A 25,051-nucleotide genomic window follows, 5' to 3' on the forward strand; every position below is an offset into this window, starting at 1 on the left:
AAATTGACGTCTCTCTGTCTTGAATTGTAATGACATTTTAACACTAGAATATGATGTAAATCACGAAGAAGCGCTATAAAATGGATGTTGAGCCGCAGTACTGTCTTTTATAACGTAGAGCTACGTGAAATAAACCTCAAAAGGACGACAATCTGAACCAAGTTAATGAGACAGTACTATAGTAAGTAATATACAGCCGGGAAATTTTGCCGGTAGATAACACACTGATGCCAAAACACCTCACTCGTCAACAATAACAATATTATTCACTGCTTACGGACATGCATCAGTCTCATCCGATAACCTGAAAAAGAAAATCTATCTATCTATCTATTGCCAGACGCCTCAATCCCGTTTGGGGTGGCCACAAACAAATCGCCTCCAAGTCGCCCTGTCCCCCGCCATTTCACTGCCCTGCTCCCAACTCACACCCCCCTCTCTCATATACCTCTCCACCCCATCCCTCCATCTCATCCTCGGTCTCCCCCTCCCTCTTCCCCCCTCCACCTCACTCACATACACTCTCTTCGTCAGTCTTTCACCCTCCATCTCTCCACATGGCCAAACCACCTCAGTGTGTTCCTCATAACGCTTCCTATCACATCCACATCAACACCACAACGCTCCTTTATATCCTCATTCGTCAGCATGTCTCTCCATGTGACTCCACAGCCTCCTCTTAAATAACTCATTGAAATGAAAAAGAAAATAAATTCCAAAATCTACCTGGCTCTCCAATAACGATAATATATTTCAAATTAGAACTTACTTTTACGAACCAATATTTGAAAATCCCATAACAGTTCTTCAGAAATCCTCTTAACCTCCCCCCCTCAGAAAAAAAGCAAAACGATTAAGTTATCCTACCACGCTCCATAATAATGATGATGATACTGATGATGATGATGATGATGTTGATGATGATGTTGATGATGATAATAATAATAATATTATTATTATTAATAATAACAATAATAATAATAATAATAATAATAATAATAATAGAGTAACGAGCAGAAAATTCACCGACACTCGACACCACGCACTTGTTCTCGACTTTCACATTTCTCATTCCTCTCTGAATATCAGATGCCTTCCTTCGTTACCATACCGGGATGAGACACAACATTTTCTTGTAATACCCAACACTGTCACAGCAAAAATACAATTCTAAATAAGGGAGAAAAAAAATCCATCCCCACAGCCTACCAGGAATTATCGACACATTGTATAATAATATAATAATACCGGTACTACTACTACTACTACTACCACTACTACTACTACTACTACTACTACTAATAATAATAATAATAATAAGCGGGTACTCACCGAGATATAGCCGTGGCCAGCGCCCGGGAATAATAATAATAATAATAATAATAATAATAAGCGGGTACTCACCGAGATATAGCCGTGGCCAGCGCCCGGGAATAATAATAATAATAATAATAATAATAATAATAATAATAAGCGGGTACTCACCGAGATGTAGCCGTGGCCAGCGCCCGGGAATAATAATAATAATAATAATAATAATAATAATAATAAGCGGGTACTCACCGAGATATAGCCGTGGCCAGCGCCCGGGAATAATAATAATAATAATAATAATAATAATAATAATAATAATAATAATAATAATAAGCGGGTACTCACCGAGATATAGCCGTGGCCAGCGCCCGGGAATATTAATAATAATAATAATAATAATAATAATAAGCGGGTACTCACCGAGATATAGCCGTGGCCAGCGCCCGGGAACAGCTTTGGATCCAGTGTAGACCATGTCCTGAGGAAGTCCCTGACGAAGGGGCTGGACGTGTCCACTATACGGAACCCGGTGATGTTGACGGCACCGTATTCCTTCACGTCACGCTCCCACCTCTCGTCCATCACCTGAGTGGATGGTTAGACGTGTGAGTGTAAGAAAATGGTGATGGAAAATGAAGCACATGAATTAAATTGAGAGAGATACATGCCAAGGCCATTAGTGGGGTGAAGGAAATGATGAGAGAGAGAGAGAGAGAGAGAGAGAGAGAGAGAGAGAGAGAGAGAGAGAGAGAGAGAGAGAGAGAGAGAGAGAGAGAGAGAGAGAGAGAGAGAGAGAGGAAAAATTATTTAACAGCGAATGAGAGAGATACTGGACGGGAATTGCTGAGAACTGTGTGTGTGTGTGTGTGTGTGTGTGTGTGTGTGTGTGTGTGTGTGTGTGTGTGTGTGTGTGTGTGTGTGTGTGTGTGTGTGTGTGTGTGTGTGTGTGTGAGAGAGAGAAAGAGAGAGAGAGGGAGGACAGAACGAGCAATGGAGGAGGGGATAGAGAGAAAGAAAGGAGAGGAGAAACAGGAGGAGAGGAGGGGAGATACACAGAGAGAGAGAACGATGACATGGAAAGCAAGAGGCAGAAACGAAAAACAAGGATGGAGGAAACAGGATATTCGAGAGAGAGAGAGAGAGAGAGAGAGAGAGAGAGAGAGAGAGAGAGAGAGAGAGAGAGAGAGAGAGAGAGAGAGAGAGAGAGAGAGAGAGAGAGAGAGAGAGATGACATGGAAAGCTAGAGGCAGAAACGAAAAACAAGGATGGAGGAAACAGTATATATATGAGAGAGAGAGAGAGAGAGAGAGAGAGAGAGAGAAATGAATACAGAAAGTACAGCAAACAGTGAATGATATGAGAGAGGGGAGTAGGCTGCAAAGTAATACAAAATAATAGTGAGAGAGGGTGTATGGAAGAAGGGAGAGAGAGAAAGAATATACAGGATGATTAGAGAAAGTGAGAGAGAGGAAAAGAGAGGAGTAAAAAGGGATAAAATGGAGTTCAAAGGAATTCAAGAAGTGAGGAGAGGAGGAATAAGGCTAAGAATGTAGATGTGAATACAATGGGAGATTACAGGGAAGGGAAGAGACACAATAAAAAGGATCTGAAAATGTGGTGAGAGGGGGAACTGACAGGAGAGGAATACAATGGAGTACAAAGGGAGGGTAAAGGGAGGGGAGGAAAATTGGTGAAAAGCAATACAAAGAAAATCGAGACGGAGGGCAGAGTAAGACGTGATGGGGAACTACAAGGGTAGTACAAAGGAATACAAAATAAATACAGGAAAGAGAAGGAGGAGAAACAATTATAAAGTATACGAGCAGTGAGAGAGAAGATGAGTGATGGAATAAGGAGAGAGGAAGACAAGACAGAACAAATGGATGAGAGGAAGGGGAAGAGGAGGAGTACAAAAGAATAAAAAAAAACAAAAAAAAAAACAGATGGAGTGAAGGGTGGGAGGAAATGGGATATAACGATCAGTACAAAGGAAAGTGAAAGACATGGGGTGAAGGGAGGAGAGGCAACGTACAAGAGAGAGAGAGAGAGAGAGAGACAGACAGACAGACAGACAGACAGACAGAATTTCGAGTAGCCACATAAAAAAAAAAAAAAACATGGACTGAGGAAGAAACAATATAAGAAAGTGATGAGAAAGATGCCTGGTAATGAAGAAAAGAAGAGAGGTAATAAAACGCAAGATACAGAGGACGAAAATGAGAGAATATAAAACACAAATCAGAATGATGAATTGGTAAAAGACAACGCATAACAAGGAAGAATAAAGACAGAGCACGAGAAAATGAAGGAGGAAGGAAAGACAGGAAATGAGAATGAGGGCAACTAGGAAAAAAGAAGAAATGAAAGAAAGAGGACGAGGATCAGAATGAGGAAGAAAAACAAAGAGAACACGAGACATGAAATAAGAACAAGATGATAAAGACGATAACGAGGAGGAGGAGGAGCAGGAGGAAACGTGAAAGTGAGAAAGTCAAGAGGAGGAACGAGAGGATTAAAGATGTAGAGACCATTATAGCAGACATCAGAAGGCAATCTCTCTCTCTCTCTCTCTCTCTCTCTCTCTAATTCCATCTCCCTCTCCCCCCCAAAAAAGGTGAAAGGCAAACTAATTATAGGCAATTACTTATATGAACACCGCTCTCCTAATTAAAATTAGGGGTCATCGACTGAAACGGACGTACAGATGGTGCGATGGACAGATGGAGGGACGTACTGATGGATGGACAGATGGAGGGATAGATGGAGGGATGGACAGATGGATGGATAGATGGAGGGACGGACAGGTGGCTGGATAGATGGAGGGACGGACAGATGGATGAATAGAAAGAGGGACGGACAGAAGGATGGACAGATGGGTAGGCGGGCAGATATAACAGCACGATGGAAAGACGAAGAGACGGATAGAGAGACACAGGAATGCACATACGCACAAACAGACGCACGCCTCATTACAACCTTGATTACCAATGGAAGCTGTCACTCGATTATCTGAAATGGACGAGGGCAGCCTCTATTGACCTCTATTTATCAACCATTATGATTCTGATGGCGGGTGAATGAAGAAAGTGAAATGGGGCTGGGAAGAACAATTATTTGTGCCATCATCATTCTTCTTAATATCACTGTTATTATTATCTACGGTAAATATTACGGGCCTGTTGTCTGTCTGTAAACGGGTTTATCCAGCTACACCTCCTAACCAATTTCGATAGAGCTCTGTGGGAACGTTCCCTAGTGCTCCAGATTATGCATTTTTTATTTTTTGTTCCTTTAAATATTTCATTTGCACATTTATAACAGGTACCCCTCACAAGTTTGTTTTCTGTAACGGAGGCAACAAAGCCAAATCCATTTTCTTCGATCCTTACCAACTACAAGTTTACTCATACCCATTTAGTTCGAAAAAAAGTTCCGAAAAATGGATAAATGCTGGCGGATCAAACGGCCGAAGGGGGTCTTTCGAGAGTTATTATTATTATTATATGCATATTTTTAGCTCGCCTATTGCAGCAATGTTCCATCCAAGCTACAACATGACGACTTTAGGCAGTTTATGGAAAATCTACCAGGAATTATCCTTTTTAATTACCAATCAGGACTTACTGGTGGCTAAATGGGAGAATGTGTGTGTGTGTGTGTGTGTGTGTGTGTGTGTGTGTGTGTGTGTGTGTGTGTGTGTGTTTGTTTTGAACCATTTTTATCGTACATATCTTTGAATTTTTTAATAGTTTTGGCACACACTATTTCATTCGGTAGTGCAATCCACTGATCTATTGCTCTACTGGGGAAACTGAATTTCCTTAAGTCTTTATTACCTCCCTTTTTGTATAGTTGTGTGTGTGTGTGTGTGTGTGTGTGTGTGTGTGTGTGTGTGTGTGTGTGTGTGTGTGTGTGTGTGACCAAAATATTTAAAAAATCAAGTGGGCAAATTGTATCCAAATTGTGGGCAGTATCCCAGGATATATGGCTTGCTTGTTAACAATTCTGGCAAAGCTGTGATGGTATACCTCCGACTGCCAGAGGAATCTGCAAGAAATACCCCTTAACTCCTTCTTTCAGTTTGCCATTATTTGCCATTTTCTATCATACCCTCAACGAAGAGAACGGCTGTTTAAAGCGTAAGTATTAGAAATGCTTCAAAAGCCTGTTGTACTCAATAACCTTCACCAAAATAATACCCGATTTAAGGCTTTGGAATGCTAGCGAGATACTTAACAGGAGTAACACTGAAATACTACGACTAATTTTTCATATTTTGGTGAAGATGCAATGATATGCCTCTGATTGTCAGGATTACTGATCTACTTTTTGGGTGACGGAAGGCAATTCACATTCGCGGGTGAATACATTGGCTTGTATTTTCCACTCAGATAATCTGGCTGCTAGCCTGTTCCATCAAATCCAAGTGAATCTCTGAATTTCATGTCGCCATTTTGTTCTCTGCCTGACCCATCCCCTCACTCCATTTCAGTTTGGCAATTATTTATTTGGGTTGTCCATCCGCTATCTGTTCTACAATGGACATGGCCAGCCTCTATCCATTTTTGCTTTTAAACCGTAGTTATTATATCATCTATTTTATGAAGTGCTACCCACAAGTTCCAGAAATTTGAATAAAGAAGGAATATAGATTTGGTCAAGTCCAACTCACCACTGTCCACTTCAAAGTAGTATCCTTGGGCATCGATCCCAGTGTTTCTACCACGATCAGAATGCATTCCTGAAGTCCTTGAGCATCAACTTGTTCAGCAATGTCTGCGATTTTCACCTGGATATTCGCAATGGTATCAAATCTTAGTCCTTCCAGCTGGATTTCCATTTTCAGAAAGAGGAAAAAATCACAGGAGGCCAAATCTGGTGAATATGGGGGGGTGGGGGAGAACCAGCATGTTTATTTATTTATTTTTTTTTATATACCAAAAACTGCTGAACAACATGGCCTGTCTGCATGGGTGCACTGTCATGGTGAAACACCCACTTGTTACAGTACCACTTGTCTGGGCGTTTTTGCCTCACATCGCCAGACAAAATGCGTTGGCAAGTTCCATACGATTGGCTAACAATGTCATAAACATCAAGGATTGTACTGCGATCACTAAGGATGGTTGCACTAACTCTGGCCACATTGTCAGGAGCTGAACTGGTGGAAGGGCGACCAAAACGTGCACCATCATCTGTTAATGTTTGTCCATTTTTAAAACGCCTAAACCAGTCATAGGTTTGTGTAACCCCCAAAGCACTGTCACCAAATACGTGTTTTACTATTTTATAAGTTTCTGCCATGCTGCTCCCGAGTTTCACACAAAACTTGATGCACAGTTGCTCTTTCACATTCTCCATTTTTTAGTTCACAAAATTTGCAAACTAACCCAAACACAAAAAGCACACAAATATTCTGCAAATGCATCCACCCTGCACAATGCCACTTTGACACAGTAACAAAGCGTACATGCACCGCCACCTAGCATCCACACATCATATGACATGCGGTTTCTGCCCTGCTTTCAAATTTCGGAAACTTTTGGGTAGCACCTCGTAGTCTGCTATCTTATGCATGAAGTTCTCTTTTTGAGTCTTCAAGTGGATCTAACAACCCATTACATTCCATTTAAGAACTCAACTTTATATACTTGAGATTAAATATAAGGCAAAATATTATATTTTTTCTACGGAATTTACCACTCTTTTTACCGCATTGCTGGTGCGTGACTCTGGGAAGGAAAGATGCACTTATGAATGCTCCTTTATATACTCGTAAATCCTTATTTTCCTCACAAGAGGAAGGAATGGATAAATAAATATGGCAACAGACTGAAAATGGTTAGTAGTTTTCCACTAACTGAAGAGGGAAGATTGTGAGATTCAAATACAGTTTTAGCAATGTTAGCTGGTTGCAGATGGCATCCATGGGGAAGACTGATGTAACAATGAACAGAAAGATTTGGAAGATACTGTTAGAAAGAATGAGACGAATATCCTCAGAACAGTCAGCAAAATTTTGATTACCCAAGGACAAGCAAGAGGGAAGGTGACAGTGCCTGCAGATGAATTTAATTGTGCATCTGGATAGATTGAGCTTGGACTGCCGGATAGATCAACTAAAGATTTAACTTTTTCTGCCTGGGTCGCACTGAACATTTTAAGCTGACGAGAGCCATTGGGTCACACAGGACGTAACATCAGTACCTACCTGATGTAAAGAGGTGTAGAGAGAGATCATCCATTTGTGAGGTGAGGTTAAAATACCGAGACCAGGTCTGGGGCCCAAAAAGGGAGGTGGTTAAGACAGGGATAGTAAGGAAGGCGTATGAGGATGGGACATAGATATCGAAGAACACGAAGGGTAGATGAAGGAGGAGGTGGAGGCAAATAAGATTCAGAAGTTACTACGTAAGATTAACAGGTGAACAGAGTTGTGGAAGTATTGGACTGTAAGGCGGGAACTGGCGTAGTTAAGTGGGACGAAACAGAAGAGGTGAGCAGAGGTTGGGGAACAATAGGAAGAGCCAGAGAAGTATCAGGAAGAGAAGCCAGGGTCATCATCAAGGTCAAAACATCAGCAGAACCAGGGTAGGTGGAACTTGAGACAATTAGCACAATCACTGACGGTTAGGAAAAGGCTCAACATTACTGTTGAAAGAGAAAGGATCGCGTGGGCGGAACCCAGAGTCTAGGGGTCCAGCAAACTACCCAAGCAGGGACCAAGTTTCAAACAAGCACTCCCTGCCCTATCCAAGAAGGGATAGCAACACCGTGTGGAAGAGCACAATGCTGGGCCACTGGCCAGTGGCCGAAAGTCCCACCACAAAGAAACAGCATCCACGGATCCGCAGCTGTAGCTTATTAACAGTTCTGCCTACGCAGTGGTCCACACACCGGGGTGGTGCCGAACCACCATGGTCCCCACAATTGGCCAGTCCAACAGCACACAGGTACACCCAAATCCTCACTGCTGTAACATGCTAAAGGCCACTGATAAAATTTTGACGAATGTGAAATCTTCCACTCTATTTAAAGCTGAAGATGAAATAGAGAGGATAGGAAAAAAGGAAAGAAGATGCATCAGTTGAAGAAAAGGGCATCGCAAAATTAGTTGGGGCACCGAAGGAGAGGGGAAAGGGCAGAATTGAGTGGAGACGCAAATGCGGCGTCCACCCAGCAACCAAACCTCTACACACTGTGGAGTCCATTCAGGTACCCTGCTATACTCCCCCACACATCGCCTCATTTGACGTCTCCGAAGTCACCCTCCACGACAACAACGATCAAGGAAATGGGGGGAGAGCCATCAGTAGCTACAGGGAGGAGAAAACTTAGTAACCCAGATGACGGGAGAGTAATTCCTCCCTCTCCGCTCCCCCTCCCCCACCACCACCACCTGGTGCTGAGAGAGGAGGGACAAATATTAGATTTTAAATATCGCAGAGACAGCCCTTTTGATGAGTCCATTTTAATGCCGTCAAAATTAAAAGCTTGCTTATCTTAATTAAATCATACGGTTAATTCATTTGTCCCGCCCAGGACCACCCCAGTATTTTATTTTCTAATTTACCTTTAATTAGTGTTAGGTGGAGTGCTCCGCGGCATTCACTAACCTAATTTATTAACATTTTTCTATCCAGTTCATGCCGATACGTTTTCATTAAATTTTTGTTACCTTCAGACGATTTTTTCAGCTCCGTAGAGACCTTCGAACTACAGGAGTCAGAAAGTTCATTAACCTGCGACGTACAAGAGTGAAGGTACAAAAACACCTGAGAAGCACGAAATGGTTAATTCCTTCCTAAGAACACAAATATCACCTTTGTTTGACCACAGAGAAGAGATTAATTTCGTTCTTGCTATCGCAGTACAGTTTTTTCTACTTTTTGTTGACCGTTTTGTTTTGTTTTTAAGTTATTCTGCCATTGTTTAAGGAGGGGGAGGGGGACCATGCACGTGATATGTTTTTTTTTTTTTTGTACTACGATTGTAGATACATTTAATTCTCCCCCCCCCCTCTCTCTCTCCAACCATTACCTAACTTCATATACTGATTCCATGGCACTGATTAGTAGTATCTGATCCCTTCACTACGATGACATTTTCAATACTGTTTTTGCTACTTTCAGATAATGCTGGAGAGGGATGCCTTCACGTGGTGGCACCGATATGACTGGGTGGCTTCGCGGCCTATTATAAAAACGTTCCTCAGTTCCCTCCCTATCTCCGGAAAGGCTGCTGGATTGGGGCAACTTCAGCCTGCAGTAAATTGGGTTCACATCTCAGAAGAACCAGGTGATACTGCTACTGTTACTACCACCACTACTACTACTACCACCATCACCAGCGATACTACTACTACTACTGCTACTACTACTACTACTACTACAACCACCACCACTACCACCACCACCAGTACTACTACCACTACTAATACTAGTGCTACTACTACCATATGATGCCATTCAGCCATACCTAATTTCCCCGAGAAACCACACATCGCTGATTATCTTGTGTTTACTGTTGATGAGAATGAGAAGGACGGAAATAAATCCATCAGTAATCAGTTGTCTGTTTGTGGATAACACCAATATCTGCAGCAGGGTTTTCTCATCAGCATAATTCTCTCTCTCTCTCTCTCTCTCTTTTCGGTAAAGACCCTCCTTCCTCGCCTTTCTTCCTTCCAGATTTATTCTCTTCATCCTTGCCTTGCCTCATCTCTCCTTGTCTTTCCTCTTCATTAAAGCCTCGCTCGTCCTTTCCTTTCCTCCTTATCTCTCATACATAACATCACTTCTTTGTTCCTCTCTCTTCTTCCTTCTACGTCCACGTCTTCCATCACTCCGTCCTCTACTCTCCTTCTCCCCTTCCTTCATCAGTTCCCTTCTCTTTTCTCCCCATCCCTTATTTTCACCACAGCATTCCTCTTCCCCTCTTTTCTTCTGCGCTCCCACCTCTCTCATCATCACTTCTACTTACATCACCGGCTTCAACTCTCTCTCTCTCTCTCTCTCTCTCTCTCTCTCTCAAAGCAGTTCTCGTCATCTCATCTCATCTGTTTACCTTATACATCTTTATCACTGTTTTCTTCTTCCTTTCTCTCTCTACATCATCGCTTTCCTCTCCTCTTCCTCCCTCCACTCTTCATCACTGTCTCCTTTCACTCTACCTTCTCTCGCTATCTCCCATCTACATCGCTGCCATCTTCTCTCCATTTCCTATCTCCTATCTTCACCAAACCCACCCTCCTCTCCTCCCTCGTCCTTCGATCCATCTCTTCCTTATGATCTCTCTCCTCTCCATTGACGACTCTCTCCTCATCATCATCACTTCCTCGTCTATCCCAGCCTTCCTCTTCTCTCCTCATCTTCCTTGTCTTCCATCTCTATTACTGTCTCCCTCCCCCTCACTTTTCCTCCTACTCTCTTTATTTCTCCCTCCATCCTTTTCCCCCCAGACAACTTCCGCCTTCCATGACCCTACCCATTTCGTCACCCTTTCTCCCCTTCTCTCGTTTCCATCAAGGTCTCCTCTCTCATCTTCTTTCATCATCTTATTCCATCACCGCCTCCCTGTCTCTTCCTTTCCTCCATTAGCTTTTCTTTCCTTCCAGGATTATTCTCGTCTTCCCTAGTTTTCCCTCCATCCTTCTCTCTCCTTCCCTCCTATACTCCCTCCAATACCTCCTACTTTCTCTCTTCTCTCCTTTCTTAAGTTACTTCTTTCCTTTCCATCCTATCTCCCATCTCGACCAAAGCCTTCAATGCCTCTTCCTTCCCCCTCATACCACTCCCATCCTTTTCTCCCGTTTCAGACTCCTTCAATCATCGTCCCTTTCTCCTCCTTCCCTCCCTCTCACACATTCTCTCCCTCTTTCTCCTTCCTCCTCCTTTCCTTCCTCTTTCTCCTCCTTCCCTTTCTCTTTCTCCTTTCCTTCCCTCTCCCACCTTCATCACCCCCTCTCCCATCATCGCCTACCTAATCTCTCCCCACCCTACCCATCTCCTTAACTGACTCTCCTCTTCTCCCCAGCTCCCATCTTCAAGACTCTCTCTCTCTCTCTCTCTCTCTTTTGCCCTCCTTTCTTCCTTTCCTTTTCCCATCCTGTCCTCCCTTTTCCTTCTCCTTCCCTCTTTTTTCTCCTCTTCTTCCCTCCCTCTTTATATCATTCCATCCCAACCTCCCTCTCTCTTATTTCTCCCTTTCCCTCCCTCTTCCTCCGCCTTCCCTCTCCTTCTTGCTTCCTTTCATCTTGTTCTCCTTCTGTTCCTACCTTTCCCTACTTATTCCTCTCTTTTCCTCCATCTTCCCCTCCTTCCTTTCCCTTCCCTCTTTCCTTCCTACACCCTTTCCCATCATTTCCCAAGTATCCCCCCTACCCAACTCACTAATTAACTTCAATCCCCACCTCAATTACCAGTAAGAGAAGTGAATATTAAGGTGAAATGGGCAAAATAAGTCGCTTAGGAGGAGGTGTTAAAAGAGCCAAGCAAACGAGAATACGACGCTGTTAAGTTGACCGGAAATTTCGTGATGCGTCCTCCTCAGCGATTTGTTTTGCTTATCTGTCTATTGCCAGACGCCACAATCCCGCAAGGGGTGGCCATTTGACTGAGTTATTTGTTTTACGGGGAGGGGCACTAACCCTCCACCAACCCACTTGTTGACACGTAGGGAGCACGAATGGTATGGTTATATGGTTACCACCTAGCGTTGTAAATGATTTCTTGGTTTACAGGAAACCATTTGGCTTGTCACTCAATGTAAAGCCACCTGTAAAGGTAAGAAAAGCAATAAGAAGTGACAGGAATGCTTATCACATCTTAATAATCATCTTCCATGTAACTGATGCAACTGTAATTATCAACCAGACATATGTACAGGAGAAAATCAGGTGTAGTAGTAGTGTTGGTGGTTGTGGTAGTAGAGGTAGTAGTGGTAGTGGTGGTGGTGACAGTAGTAGTAGTAGTAGTAGTAGTAGCAGCAAAAGTAGTAGCAGTAGTAGTGGTGACAGTGATGGTAGTAGTAGTAGTAGTAGTAGTAGTAGTAGTAAGAGTAAGAGGAGGAGGAGGAGGAGGAGGAGCAGGGGTGGTAGTAGCAGCGTCAGTGGCAGTAGCAGTAGTAATAGTAGTAGTGGTAGTAATGTTACTCGTAGCAGTAGTAGTTGCAGCAGAAGTGGTAATGGTAGTAGCAGCGGCAGTGGTAGTAGCAGCGGCAGTGGAAGTAGTAGCGACAGTGGTAACAGTAGCGGTAATGGTAGTAGTGGTCGTCGTAATAATAGTGGTGATGGTGGTGGTAGCAGCAGTAGTAGTAGTAGTAGTAGTATAGTAGTAGTAGTATAGTAGTAGTAGTAGTAGTACAGGGTGGCTCATAATTAGCGCTCCACGAGAAAATTGCCTGATGGATTTTGTGTGTTGTGGGGACGGCTCAGTCTGCTGGTGTGGGAGTGGGTGTGGCAGTGTAGTAGTTAACAAGTGATGCAGGACAGACATTGATAACTAAGGATGAAGCACTACGATGTCTCCTGTGCATCTTGTAACTGAACCAAAATGTGTAGGTATTAAAAAGATATACGTCTATTCTTGCTATCTATTGCCAGACGCCTAAACCCCGTAAGGGGTGGCCACAAACAAATCGCCTCCATGTCCCCCTGTCCTCCACCATTTCACTGCCCTGCTCCCAGCTCACACCCCCCTCTCTCATATACCTCTCCACTCCATCCCTCCATCTCATCCTTGGCATCCCCTCCCTCTTCCCCCCTCCACCTCACTCACATACACTCTCCTCGTCAGTCTCTCGCTCTCCATCCTCTCCAGATGTGAAAGGAAGACTAAAATAAATGTAAAGTGATAAATGATAAGGTAACGATAAAAGAGGAGTTAATACATAAACAGATATACGTAACTTAAGAAAAAGTAAGATAGATATAAGATATAAAATAAATCACTTACGAAGAGAAGTTGCGAAAGGTGTAAAATAAACAGCTTAGGGAAAGGTTTTACGAAAGGCTTAAGATGTAGAATAAATCGCTTAGGAAGAGAATTTATGAAAGGTGTAAGATGTAAAATAAATCACTTGAGAAGGGAAGTTACGAAAGGTGTTAGAGATAAAAGAAATCGCTTAGGGAGAAAAGTTATGAATGGTGTAAGATGCAGAATAAATCGCCTAGAGAGAGAAGTTACGAAGGGTTTAAGATGCAAAATAAATCGCTTGAAAAGAGGGGTTAAGAAAATATTTAGCGAAGGAGAATACAAGTGTCGTAGGGAAGGTCCAATTTCCATCCCTAAGTAGCAATTAAACTGAAGTGGGTGACTGTGTGACTCGAAGAAAACGGGATCTGGGTAAAGAGGGGGACATTGGTAATGTGACAAGGGGCAGGAATGAGATGATAAAAGATAAGGGTAGGTGATAAATAAGGGTAGAGCTTGGGTAAGGTGATAATAGGCAGGAGTGAGGGGATAAATGGTGTAGGGTAGAGGGATTTATGTAACGTAATAAGGGGCAGGAGTGGGGCGATAAATGATATAAGAGGAAGGAGTGAGGTGATAAATGATGCAAGAGGCAGGAGTGAGGTGATAAATGATGTGAGAGGCAGGAGTGAGGTGATAAATGATGTAAGAGGCAGGAGTGAGGTGATAAATGATAAGAGGCAAGAGTGGGGTGATAAACGATAAGGGTAGATGAAGAGAGAGTAGATGGAGAAACAGGTGAGACAGTCTGAGTGTCATTAAGGGGTGTGGGGAGGGTAAGCTGACCTGAAAGCAAGTGTGATGTGATACATCATGAGGGATGGAGGTCCGGGGAGAGTTAAATTATGAAGGAATAACACAGGGGAAGTAAAACAGAAAACAATTAGACAGAGAAATGAAAAAAATGAACGAGAAGTAAAAGAAGAAATAGTGAATGTGGAGAGAGAGAAATAAGGGATAGCTGATGAGCAGTAGAACAGAAAAGATGTATTTACGTCTGTTGTAAGCACGAGTCATTATGAGGCACAAGGAGATATGAGGTGAAAGGAAGACTGAAATAAATGTGATGTGATAAATGATAAAGGAACGATAAAAGAGGAGTTAATACATAAACAGATAGATTTATGTCTATCAGTGCACAAGAGTCATTATGGAGTGCGAGAAAAGATAAGAGGAAGATATGGGGAAGCTGCAGAGGTGAGGGTGGCGTCGTAAATGCAAATAAAATGGGAATGAGACTGATGTAAATTTTCTCCCTGACCACGAACCGCAACAGCCAACGCTATATCCAAGTCCCCAGTCACACTGCTGAAGAGGAACATGAGGTAAACAAACTAAGAGAGGTATGGGATGATTAAGAAGACGAGGTCGTGAGATGACAAGCTGTACTCATGACGGGATATAAGAATAATGGAGGGAGTGTGACCTGTGGAGGGTAGAAATGCGAGGCAGGGCGGTGGGCGGGAGTTGGAATGTGAGGGAGGGTGGAGTGAGGTTGGGTGCGGGATTAGGATTGTGAGGGAGGGTGGAGTGGTTTGGGGGGCAGGAATACGGTTGTAAGGAAGAGTAGAATGGGGTTGGGGCGGGAGCAAGATTGTGAGGGAGATTGGAGAAGGGTTGGGTGCGGAAGAAGATGCGAGAAGCGTGGAGTGGGACTGAGGGAGGAAGTAGGATTTTGAGGGTGGGTGAGTGATGGTACTCACAAGGCCGGACATAAGGTAGTGGTAGTTGCGTCGACCCATATGCACGTCCCTTACATGGCCAATGATAAGACTCTTGGCCATCTCCGTGCTGCAGTCCAACACCACGTACTTTTGGGTCCACCTGAAAGATCACAGAGAGAAAGAGCTACAAGTCAATAGATACATATTAATGGGTTCGACTACTGAAATACAAGTTAATATCTTACAGTAAATAATAATATGCTCGGCAACTGAAAGATTTACAATATACATACATTAATGTCCTCGGCTACTGCTTTTTTATGTAAACAATGGATACTAAAATATTTCATTCCTTCCGATATAATGACGAAGAGCAATGATTTTGAAAAACCAGCGATGCAGTCTTAGGAGCCAAGCAATCTTTCCTGAATATTATGCAGAGTTCCGCATTTATTCGATTCTCCAGTTGTGCGATAGGTCTGTCCACAAGTGTGATTTTTCATTATATTCACTCGTAACATAAGGGACACTCGTTTCGCAACTTTCTTATATTTCAAAACCTGTATATCCGTGTATCGCATGTAAATCTGATACAAATTTACTTTTCACATCAGGGTCAAAGTTTGGCATTATACCCTTTTCAATCTCCCTGGGGTAAGAGGAAGGGGGAGGGAATAGTTTCTCATTATCTCTGCTTGTCTTTAAGAGGCGACTAAAAGGGGCCTTTTTGTCTCCAGTCTCTCTCTCCTTACTGTCCTCCTCTTCTGTCCTACCTCTCCGCTTGATTTTTCCGTGTTTCTCTCTGCCCTTATTTTCCATCTTTTATCAGGTTACACATCTGGCTTAATGACATGAATAGCATAACTTCTTCCATTTCTGGGTAAAGCCTTTTAGCAAATTCACTTATCAAGTCACGTCTACGCCAGGACCACATCACCGCCGACGCCACTTCAACGCTGACGCCACTTCAACGGCGACGCCACTTCAACGGCGACGCCACTTTAATGTCGACGCCACCTCAACGCCGACGCCACTTCAACGTCGACACCACTTCAAAACCAAAACCACTTCTACATCTTTCCCATTTCTGCTCCATTGTTAGTCATATATCTTAGCTCTGAATTAGTGTCATATGGTCTTTGAAACCTGGCGCTAAAAATACGTTCAATTCAGTCTTTTTCAAACCTATTTCTATGATCTTAAACAAAAATGTTCCAGTGAACGACTTCCTTCGAATACATTTTGTAGATGTGCAGAATGTTCATAATATTTTTACAAAACAACAATAATAATAATAATAATAATAATAATAATAATAATAATAATAATAATTAAATAATAATAATAATAATGAACACCATGAAAAGGCTTTGCTTTACAAGAAATACTTGAAAATCAGAATCAAGTTCTATTAATTTTCAGGTGTCCGATGACACTGCGTTTAAAAGACTAAATCACACGGAGATGGAACGAGACTGAGGAAAACCGACCTAGAGCTTACCTGCTGCACTTCTGAAGGACTGTGAGAATCGGTTAACTCTTCCATCAGAGAACTGGCAGAAAAGGGATTACAATGATAAGGATAGAAAACTACTGAATATTTTTTTATTAATACAAACGTTTAAACATTTTCAAGACAATATTCTTTATATTTTAAGCTGCCTAAATATTATGATTTATGAAAACAATAAGCTAAGCACTTAACTCCCTCAGCATGAACATCTTTTTTCTAATTCTGTTCTTACCGCTGGCATAGTATCTGATTCAACAATGGGTGATAACAATTGGCAGTACAGGGGTTAACCACTTCAGTCTGATGACGTATTTTGTATTCTGTTCTTACAAAATTCGGTTGGTGCTGGAAAAAGACGCCTTCATGTGGTGGCACTGTGTATAACCAGGTGGCTTTCACTGCCCTGTTATACAAGCGTCCCTTAAATACCCCCATATCCCCTGAAAGGAGGACGGTGTGCTGCAGGAGAGAAGCTTCAGCCTGCTGTCAACTTTGGAAAGATATTATCCATCTTTCCTGGGAGAGATAATGGCAAATCCACCTTGGCCATGGGCCTGTCGCGGAGGAGGTTCGGGAAGTGTTGGCATCAAGCCATTCAGTCTCCATTAAGAAGAAACTGCAGGGAAATTCCAGTGTTGTTACTTGAGCCCTGTGTCTCAGCGGGACGCCACATGCAACGGCACACAGGCACACAACCTAACGCACATATACAAACTAGAAAAGAGCACACACACACACACACACACACACACACACACACGAAGCGCCATTCGTATGTAGATGGTTCGTCTTGCCTTCCAGGCCAGTCGAAGACACCATTGCCTTCCCGGAATTTTCTCCACCTTATCTTCCTCGCGTCGATCCTGCCTATCTTGATTTCCTCTTATTTATCGTCAATTTTCTCTTACGTGGACCTCTCTCTCTCTCTCTCTCTCTCTCTCTCCATTTTCGGTCTTGTCCCTCTCATCTCTTCAATACATTCCCATTATCGCTTCCCTCCTCTTCCTTCATTTACTGTTCCCTACATTACCCTCATTTTTCTTCTCCACTTCTTTTAACTGATTTCTCGTTTCCCTCTTCAGTTTATGCCTTATTTCTCTAATTTATTTCATTTATTATTCTTCATTGTCTCCCTCTCCTTCCATTCACTGTTCCTTCAAATTCCCTCATATTTCTTTTCTCCGTATTGCTGTGTTTCTTTTTCCAGTTCATTCCGAGGCCTGTTCTTCATCCTTCCCATGCATTCTCCCTTCGTGTCCTTCCTCTTTCCTCCCCCATTATCATTGAAGTCTACGTCCTTCGTTTTTCTTTTCCTCTTTTTTACGCACAATTTCTTGAATTACGGAGGGGTACTTCACAGATGAAGGAAAGGAAGCCTGTGTACCCACACCCACCCACCCACCCACACACACACACGGACTCACATGTGATGAAACTCATATTGCCATCAAGCAGTTTGTTTGAGGATGGATGTGGTGTTCATGTTACTTTGACGTGTTCTCAAAAATAATATGATGGTCAAACTCTTGGCTGGCCGTCAACCTTCCACCAAGTTTGGTTAAAAGTGAATCACAGCTGCATGAGAATACCTCTACGCTACTTGTACACTTGGTCATTTAATCACATAGTAAGTTTCAAAATCAGTCAGTGACAGTTCCATAGTGAAATATTTGTCAGCATCTACAAACCCACTGGACTGAATGAGGTCAAAGATATGCCATGTATAAGTGACGATATTAAACGAATGCACCTAACAGTCTATCAATCCATCCATCCAGATAACCATCCACTCACTTGTTGTAGATTTCTAGAACCTTAGAATGGCCTTAGTTATAACCAAATGCTTAAAAATCCATCCTTGCACCCAGGTGACCATCAAGCTACCTGTTGCTTTTCAGGTTGTATGTATAAATAGTATTGTAACTATGCATCGAACATTGCAACTATTCATCCATCCATCCAGCTACCCATCCACCCAACTGCTGTTGCTTTCGAAGGTCCTAAAAATGCCATCACACACAGCTATGAAAATAGCACTCTATCTATCCATTCACCCACTTAACCATCCACTTATCTGCTGTTGCTTTTCAAGGTCGTAAAGATGACCAACATCTACAGCTATAATAATAATAACAACCTATCCAGGCACGCATCCAGGTAACCATCCACTTACCTGCTGCTGCTTTCCAGGGTCCTAAGGAAAACCAGGGCGTCATGGGCCGACTCGACACGCCTCACCACCCGAATCTCAAAGGACGCTCGGGCTGGTCGGAGGGACTGGTAAATCTTCTGGAGTCGTAGCAGGCCTAGGTGAGAGAAAAAAAAAAAAGAAAGAGGGATGAGTCAGCAGGTTCTGAAGACGGGATAAAAAGAAGGTACATTTGGCAACATATGAACCTGGTACAACATCAATGTGTAGCAGGGGTATACTCGTACCGGACAACCTTGGCAATCGTATTTGTTGGTGGCACTGACATGGATGAACAGAGGTGTTAAATATTAACTGAAATGACCAGGTAACTGTGATGCATGAACGTCGAGAATTGTAGGTAGACCCCCACTTCACACAGACGCTGTCCCAGGTTCATGTGTGGCCAACTGTGCATAAAGTCTGAAGTCACGAGTCACGGAAGAGGAAATATTACTGGTGGGGATAAGTTCTAGAGCTACGAATTACACACACACACACACACACACACACACACACACACACACACACACACACACACACACACACACGGCTCAAAACATAACGTGGGATCTTGCTTAGTAAGTCGCGGCCGTTTTCCTAGCACCAAGCAAAGCTTCTTCTAAAATTGTACTATAATATTAAACCTGAATTTTTCTCCTCAATTTCATGTCTCTCTAAGCTAAATAAAATATCGTCTGGAAGCAGCAAAACTTTAATATGATGTCACCATACTGAAGAGATATTCGAGGACTAAATGTAACTCCTCTAATTCAGAAAGGGTCTCCCTCGTGTGAGACAAGGAAGCGACTAACTCCAAAACGTGTAAAGCTGAAGAGGACTTATTGAAAAAAATGATGAAAATTTCCAGGAACACAGTCACTGAAGTGCATCGTTGTGGCGGGTATAATAAGAGAGGAAGTCGTAACAGCAATAATACGTCTAGTGATAAAAAGTTGTGAGGGCAGCTGTAATGTTCAGTCATAAGAGCATGAGCAGTTTCAGGGCCCATAATAACAAGGGGGTAGGGGAAAGAGTATGCAGCAAGTGATGCTAAAGACGAGGCACAATCAACATACACACCAACAACACAACATAAATTTAAACGAGGGTGAGTCGCACACTTTAAAAAACACCCGTACATTTTTAATATTTAGTCCTTCAACACAGCATCATCATTACGAAATTTAAGCCTGGGTGAAACATTAAGACTCCACTTTCTTATAACTTCAAGTTACAAAAAAGTGGACGTATTTAACTAGAGAACAAATAAATATGGCCAGCAAAACAACACCCTGCGATGGGTATGAACTGCTCTGTGTGTGTGTGTGTGTGTGTGTGTGTGTGTGTGTGTGTGTGTGTGTGTGTGTGTGTGTGTGTGTGTGTGTGTGTGTGTGTGTGTGTGAATATATGTGTATCTATCTGTCTACTGTATCTACCTATATGCTGTCCATACCTGAAGAGGGTTTGAATCCGAATGAAACCATTTTCTATTAAATAAGAAGCAAATGTGTACAGGTAGGACAAAATAACCAAAGCTAGAAGCGTTTTTTGGAAGGCGAGTGTGATATGGGTATGAGAGTACGGAGTAGGTGAGGAATTTAGCTAGAGGGATGTGATGAATAGTGTGGTGATTATCGACACTTGTTAACACTCAGATTTCGTGAGGTTTCCCCAACGGAGAGTAAAATAATCCAGCGTTAACTAAAGATATGCTACTGTGCCAGGTGGTCCAGTCATAATATTAATGAGAGAGAGAGCGAGAGAGAGAGAGAGAGAGAGAGAGAGAGAGAGAGAGAGAGAGAGAGAGATTCTAAAACATTATAGAATGACAGAGGAGAAAAAAAGGTAGTAAAACATCCGTGCCCAAGTACTGGTTTAGAGGTAAAAAAAAATTTGACTTCGCACTGTAACCCTGACCTTCGATTGGCTACTATCAAAATCGAATCAATTCCTGCATAACCCTTAACATTTCCATTGTTTGGTTGAAATCAGACCAAAACTGAGATAACTTTACCAGTGACATTGACATCTGACCATTCACTGTGGCCTTGGCCTATGATTGTTCCCAGCATCGAGTCTCTCCATCCTTCTTCTGACCACAAGAAAATTAATTGAGAAGACCTTGGCCTATGATTGTTCCCAGCATCGAGTCTCTCCATCCTTCTTCTGACCACAAGAAAATTAATTGAGATGAGCGATGTCTGAGCTTAAAGACGTTCAGACATCTCCCACCTAAACAAAACAGTTGGTGGAAGAAGGAAAATAATAGATATCACTTTAGTTAACTCTCCTCTGAATAAAATCTGGTGATAGCAAAAATACATAATGTCTTCCCTTCACTTATCTCTCCTCTGGGGAAAAAAGACTGCTTGTAACGGGGGAATAACAGACATCATCATTCCTGAGAGGCGAAACTCAAAGTTCGTCAGTCGTCTCCAGTCTCTCTTATCATATGTTTTGCCACTTACGAGATTGGGAAGAGAAGGAAGATGTGAAAAAAAAAAATAGGGGGGACGAGGAAGGGAGGAGGAAGATATGAGAATTGACAAGACACTTGGATACAGCTCTCTCTCTCTCTCTCTCTCTCTCTCTCTCTCCGGTACACGCCAGAGCCCCAATAGCATATCCCTTGCTTTACATCTCGTATAGTCATTTAATTAGAATATTTGGATACCCAGCCTTGACTTGTCCCCTCTTCACTGCCGAGGCTGCCTTGTGATTCTCTCTCTCTCTCTCTCTCTCTCTCTCTCTCTCTCTCTCTCTCTCTCTCTCTCACACACACACACACACACACACACACAAACACGTTTTCTTACGACTTCGACCAAAAGTTCTTTTCCGGCAGTCCATGAGAGCTCCAGCCAAAGTATTCTTTCATCCGGCCCCTACTGCTGCACTGTGTGTGTGTGTGTGTGTGTGTGTGTGTGTGTGTGTGTGTGTGTGTGTGTGTGTGTGTGTGTGTGTGTGTGTGTGTGTGTGTGTGTGTGTGTGTGTGTGTGAGTGCGTGCGTACGTGCATGCGTGTGCGCGCGCGCTTCGAAAATATAAAAGCATTCCAACCAATTAGATAAATAACAAGTCTCCATATTTTTTGCTTATCCGGGATCGCTTTGTTTTTTGTCTTTTGTCACTTTAATATTCCGGCAAACATAATTTACGTTTTTGAGGTTACAAGTGTGCCGTCTGATCCGTATTTATAAACTCTCTCCTGAACATAAAAAGAATGAAAAATATAGTTCGTAGTTGGGCTGAAAAGGATTAACTGTGCATCAGATTGCTTTTGTATATATGTATATTTCTTTTCACTCTTCCATTTACCAAGCTACTGACAGCTCATACTCTCGTAAGGTTCTGTATAAAATCATTTGAATGTAAAGTCGGCATCAAAAGGACTGTCGCCTTTCCTGCTTTTCTCTCCATGGTCTATGGAAATCAGTATGGTGAATCCGCAAAGTCCATGGAGAGAAAAGCATGAGAGGTGACAGGGCTTTTGTTGCCGACCGTACATTTGTCTCTCACTCATACAGCTACCAATACTTTACAGCTTATTACCTCTCCTGTTATAAATATGACTCTGTATATACATGTCATTCTTACAGCAACCAAACAATTCTCGCAAGTAAGTTACACACATGATTATATTTACACAAGAGATATCTGAAGGTAAAAATAAATGAAAGCTTCCATAACAGTTACCTTTGTGATCTCTTAATCCTGTAAATAGGTTCAAAATCTATACATACAGCCCCGAGCCCGTATTCATAAACTTCCGAGGTTAATACCTTCACTCCGAGGACGTACCTATAAAATAAAACTTTGTGTGCTTGTGTGAGGAAATTGCTTAAGCCCTGTCCACACGCGCGGGCAATGCCCGCGGGCCGTGGCAATTTACGCATTTGCCCGCGGGCACAAGCGGTGAGCCCGTCAACAGGCAAACTGCTCGCTTGTGCCCGCGGGCATTGCCCGCTCGTATGGACAGGGCTTTAGTCGTCACGCTGTTGCACAGTCTCTTTCCACTATGTTTTTGCCAACAGGAGACAGCAAACTTGTGGCGCTGCTGCTCTAAGCTCTGCCCACTATCCTAATTAGGCAGTGGGAGTGCTGGTACCCATGATGTTCCATTCACTGGTTCCTTCCACTGTGACCAGCTTCCCCTCCACCCCCCCCCACACACAGCCATCATCATACTTACAATAACCACCATTACCATTACAACCATCACAGCGGCCAACTATCACCATACCCTTCACTAAAGTCCCAAGTAACTTCAGCCACGATCAAAACTACTACTACTACTACCATTCCCACCACCACAACAATAAAAACAACAATAAAATTATCGATATCAACAAAGACCACAAAAACTACAGCAATAATCACAGTTGCAATAGACAACACCAACATCATAACCCCCCGCCACCACCACCACAACACTTACAACAGCCACCATCATCACCACACAACCACAAAAAGACCACAGCCACAACAACCATAACCACATCAACCACACAAACACCACCACCACAACCTTATCACCAGAAACATCACCGCAGCTTCTACAGTATATCCTTTCCCATTTCTATCTATATTTGAACAAATTTTACAACCACACGCTACCTCCACGTACAACAAGTTATATAAATCTTTCTTAGTATCTCTGGTACTATTAATAAACATGTACACTTGGCTATATAATGTAAAGCAAACAATTATTCCACGCAAAAAATATCAAATCCATCTCTCTCTCTCTCTCTCTCTCTCTCTCAACTGGCCACTATCGCCCTTTCCTCAGCCATCAATTTGTGTCTAGCACGAGAACAAGTTTCTACTGGAGAACTGAGGGAAAAAAAATAATGGATAATCCCCTTCTGTTGTCACAAAGGACAACAAGCCAGAGAGGATCACTTGAAATGGAGGGAGAAAGGAGAGGCACGGGGAGGATATGAAATGAGGAGGAATATACAGTAGGAGGAATAGCGATGGATGGAAGGATGGATGGGGAAAAGTGGAAATACGTAAGCTGGAGTGGAAGGAAAAGCCACTACAAAAACAAGTGAAAAGAGTGGCTGACATGGAAGAAACCAAGAAGGGAGGTAAGGAGGAAACCAAGGAGGAAGGGAAGGAAGAAACCAGGAAGGTAGGGGAGGAGGAAACCTGGGAGGGGGGATAAGAAGGGTTACTGAAGGAATAGGGAAGTGTGGGAAGGGAGATAAAGAGGTAGAAGGATTGAAGGAAAGGAAAGAATGATTATATAAGGCTGATAAATGAATGCGAAGGAATGAGGAAAACACGAAGAGAGGTGGTGAAAAAGATGGAAGAGAGGCCGCAAAGAAGGTGGTGAAAAAGATGGAAGAGAGGCCGCAAAGAAGGTGGTGAAAAGATGGGAGAGAGGCCGCAAAGAAGGTGGTGAAAAAGATGGGAGAGAGGCCGCAAAGAAGGTGGTGAAAAAGATGGGAGAGAGGCCGCAAAGAAGGTGGTGAAAAGATGGAAGAGAGGCCGCAAAGAAGGTGGTGAAAAGATGGAAGAGAGGCCGCAAAGAAGGTGGTGAAAAGATGGAAGAGAGGCCGCAAAGAAGAGTGATACCAAGTTCAGAGTGGGGGAAGAAGGGAGGGGTGGAGGCGAAGGACGAAAAATTTTCTGTGAAAGGAAAGAAAGGAAGAAGAAAGGAAGAGAAAGTAGTACAATGAGTGGGAGAAAAAAAAAATGAAATGGAGAGAGAGAGAGAGAGAGAGAGAGAGAGAGAGAGAGAGAGAGAGAGAGAGAGAGAGATGGGCAGGACTTTGGGATTCAGCTGAGACCATTAGAGAAATCCACCGAGATCAGGAACGTCATGTCATCACCACTCAGTGTCATCACCACTCAGTGTCATCACCACTTACTGTCATCACCACTCACTGTCACCACCACTCCGTCATCACTATCAACACTCACTGTCATTACTGTCACTATTCAATCACCATCATTCATCATCACTTATCACCATCACTCATTATCACCGCCATCATCATCACTCCCTATCAACACTGACATTACCACTGTCATTATCTTCACTGCCATCACTCATCACCACTCACTACCATCACTCATCACACCTCACTACCATCACTCATCACCACTCACTGCCATCACTCATCACCACTCACTGCCATCACTCATCACCACTCACTGCCATCACTCATCACCACTCACTACCATCACTCATCTTAGGTAAGTCCTTCTCTCGTTAATAAGTCCTTCTCTCGTCAAAGGACTCATAAACATTCTCTTGCAGCGTTTACAGCAAGATACTTTTTTTTTTTTTTATTCTTGCTATCACGAGACAAATTTTTCACGCAACTCCAATGTTTTCCTCATTTATATATCAGTCTCCCAAATTTCCCTTCTTCTATTTATCACAA

General features: G+C 42.8%; 1 protein-coding gene across 1 annotated transcript in view; it reads right to left on the bottom strand.

Moving 5' to 3' along the window:
* The window catches only part of LOC145393493 (glutamate receptor 1-like), a 292,984-nt gene that overhangs the window by 132,438 nt on the left and 135,495 nt on the right, over positions 1-25,051 (bottom strand). The window contains exons 4-6 of the mRNA XM_080267656.1: positions 18,637-18,769; positions 14,990-15,110; positions 1,735-1,899 (exon numbers count right to left, since the gene is read on the bottom strand). Coding sequence (XP_080123782.1) covers positions 1,735-1,899; positions 14,990-15,110; positions 18,637-18,769 — 419 coding nt within the window. The remainder of the gene's footprint in view (positions 1-1,734; positions 1,900-14,989; positions 15,111-18,636; positions 18,770-25,051) is intronic.

Source organism: Coenobita brevimanus, chromosome 1, assembly GCF_032717465.1.
Source record: "Coenobita brevimanus isolate Jiangsu-jjx chromosome 1, ASM3271746v2, whole genome shotgun sequence".
NCBI lineage: Eukaryota > Metazoa > Arthropoda > Malacostraca > Decapoda > Coenobitidae > Coenobita > Coenobita brevimanus.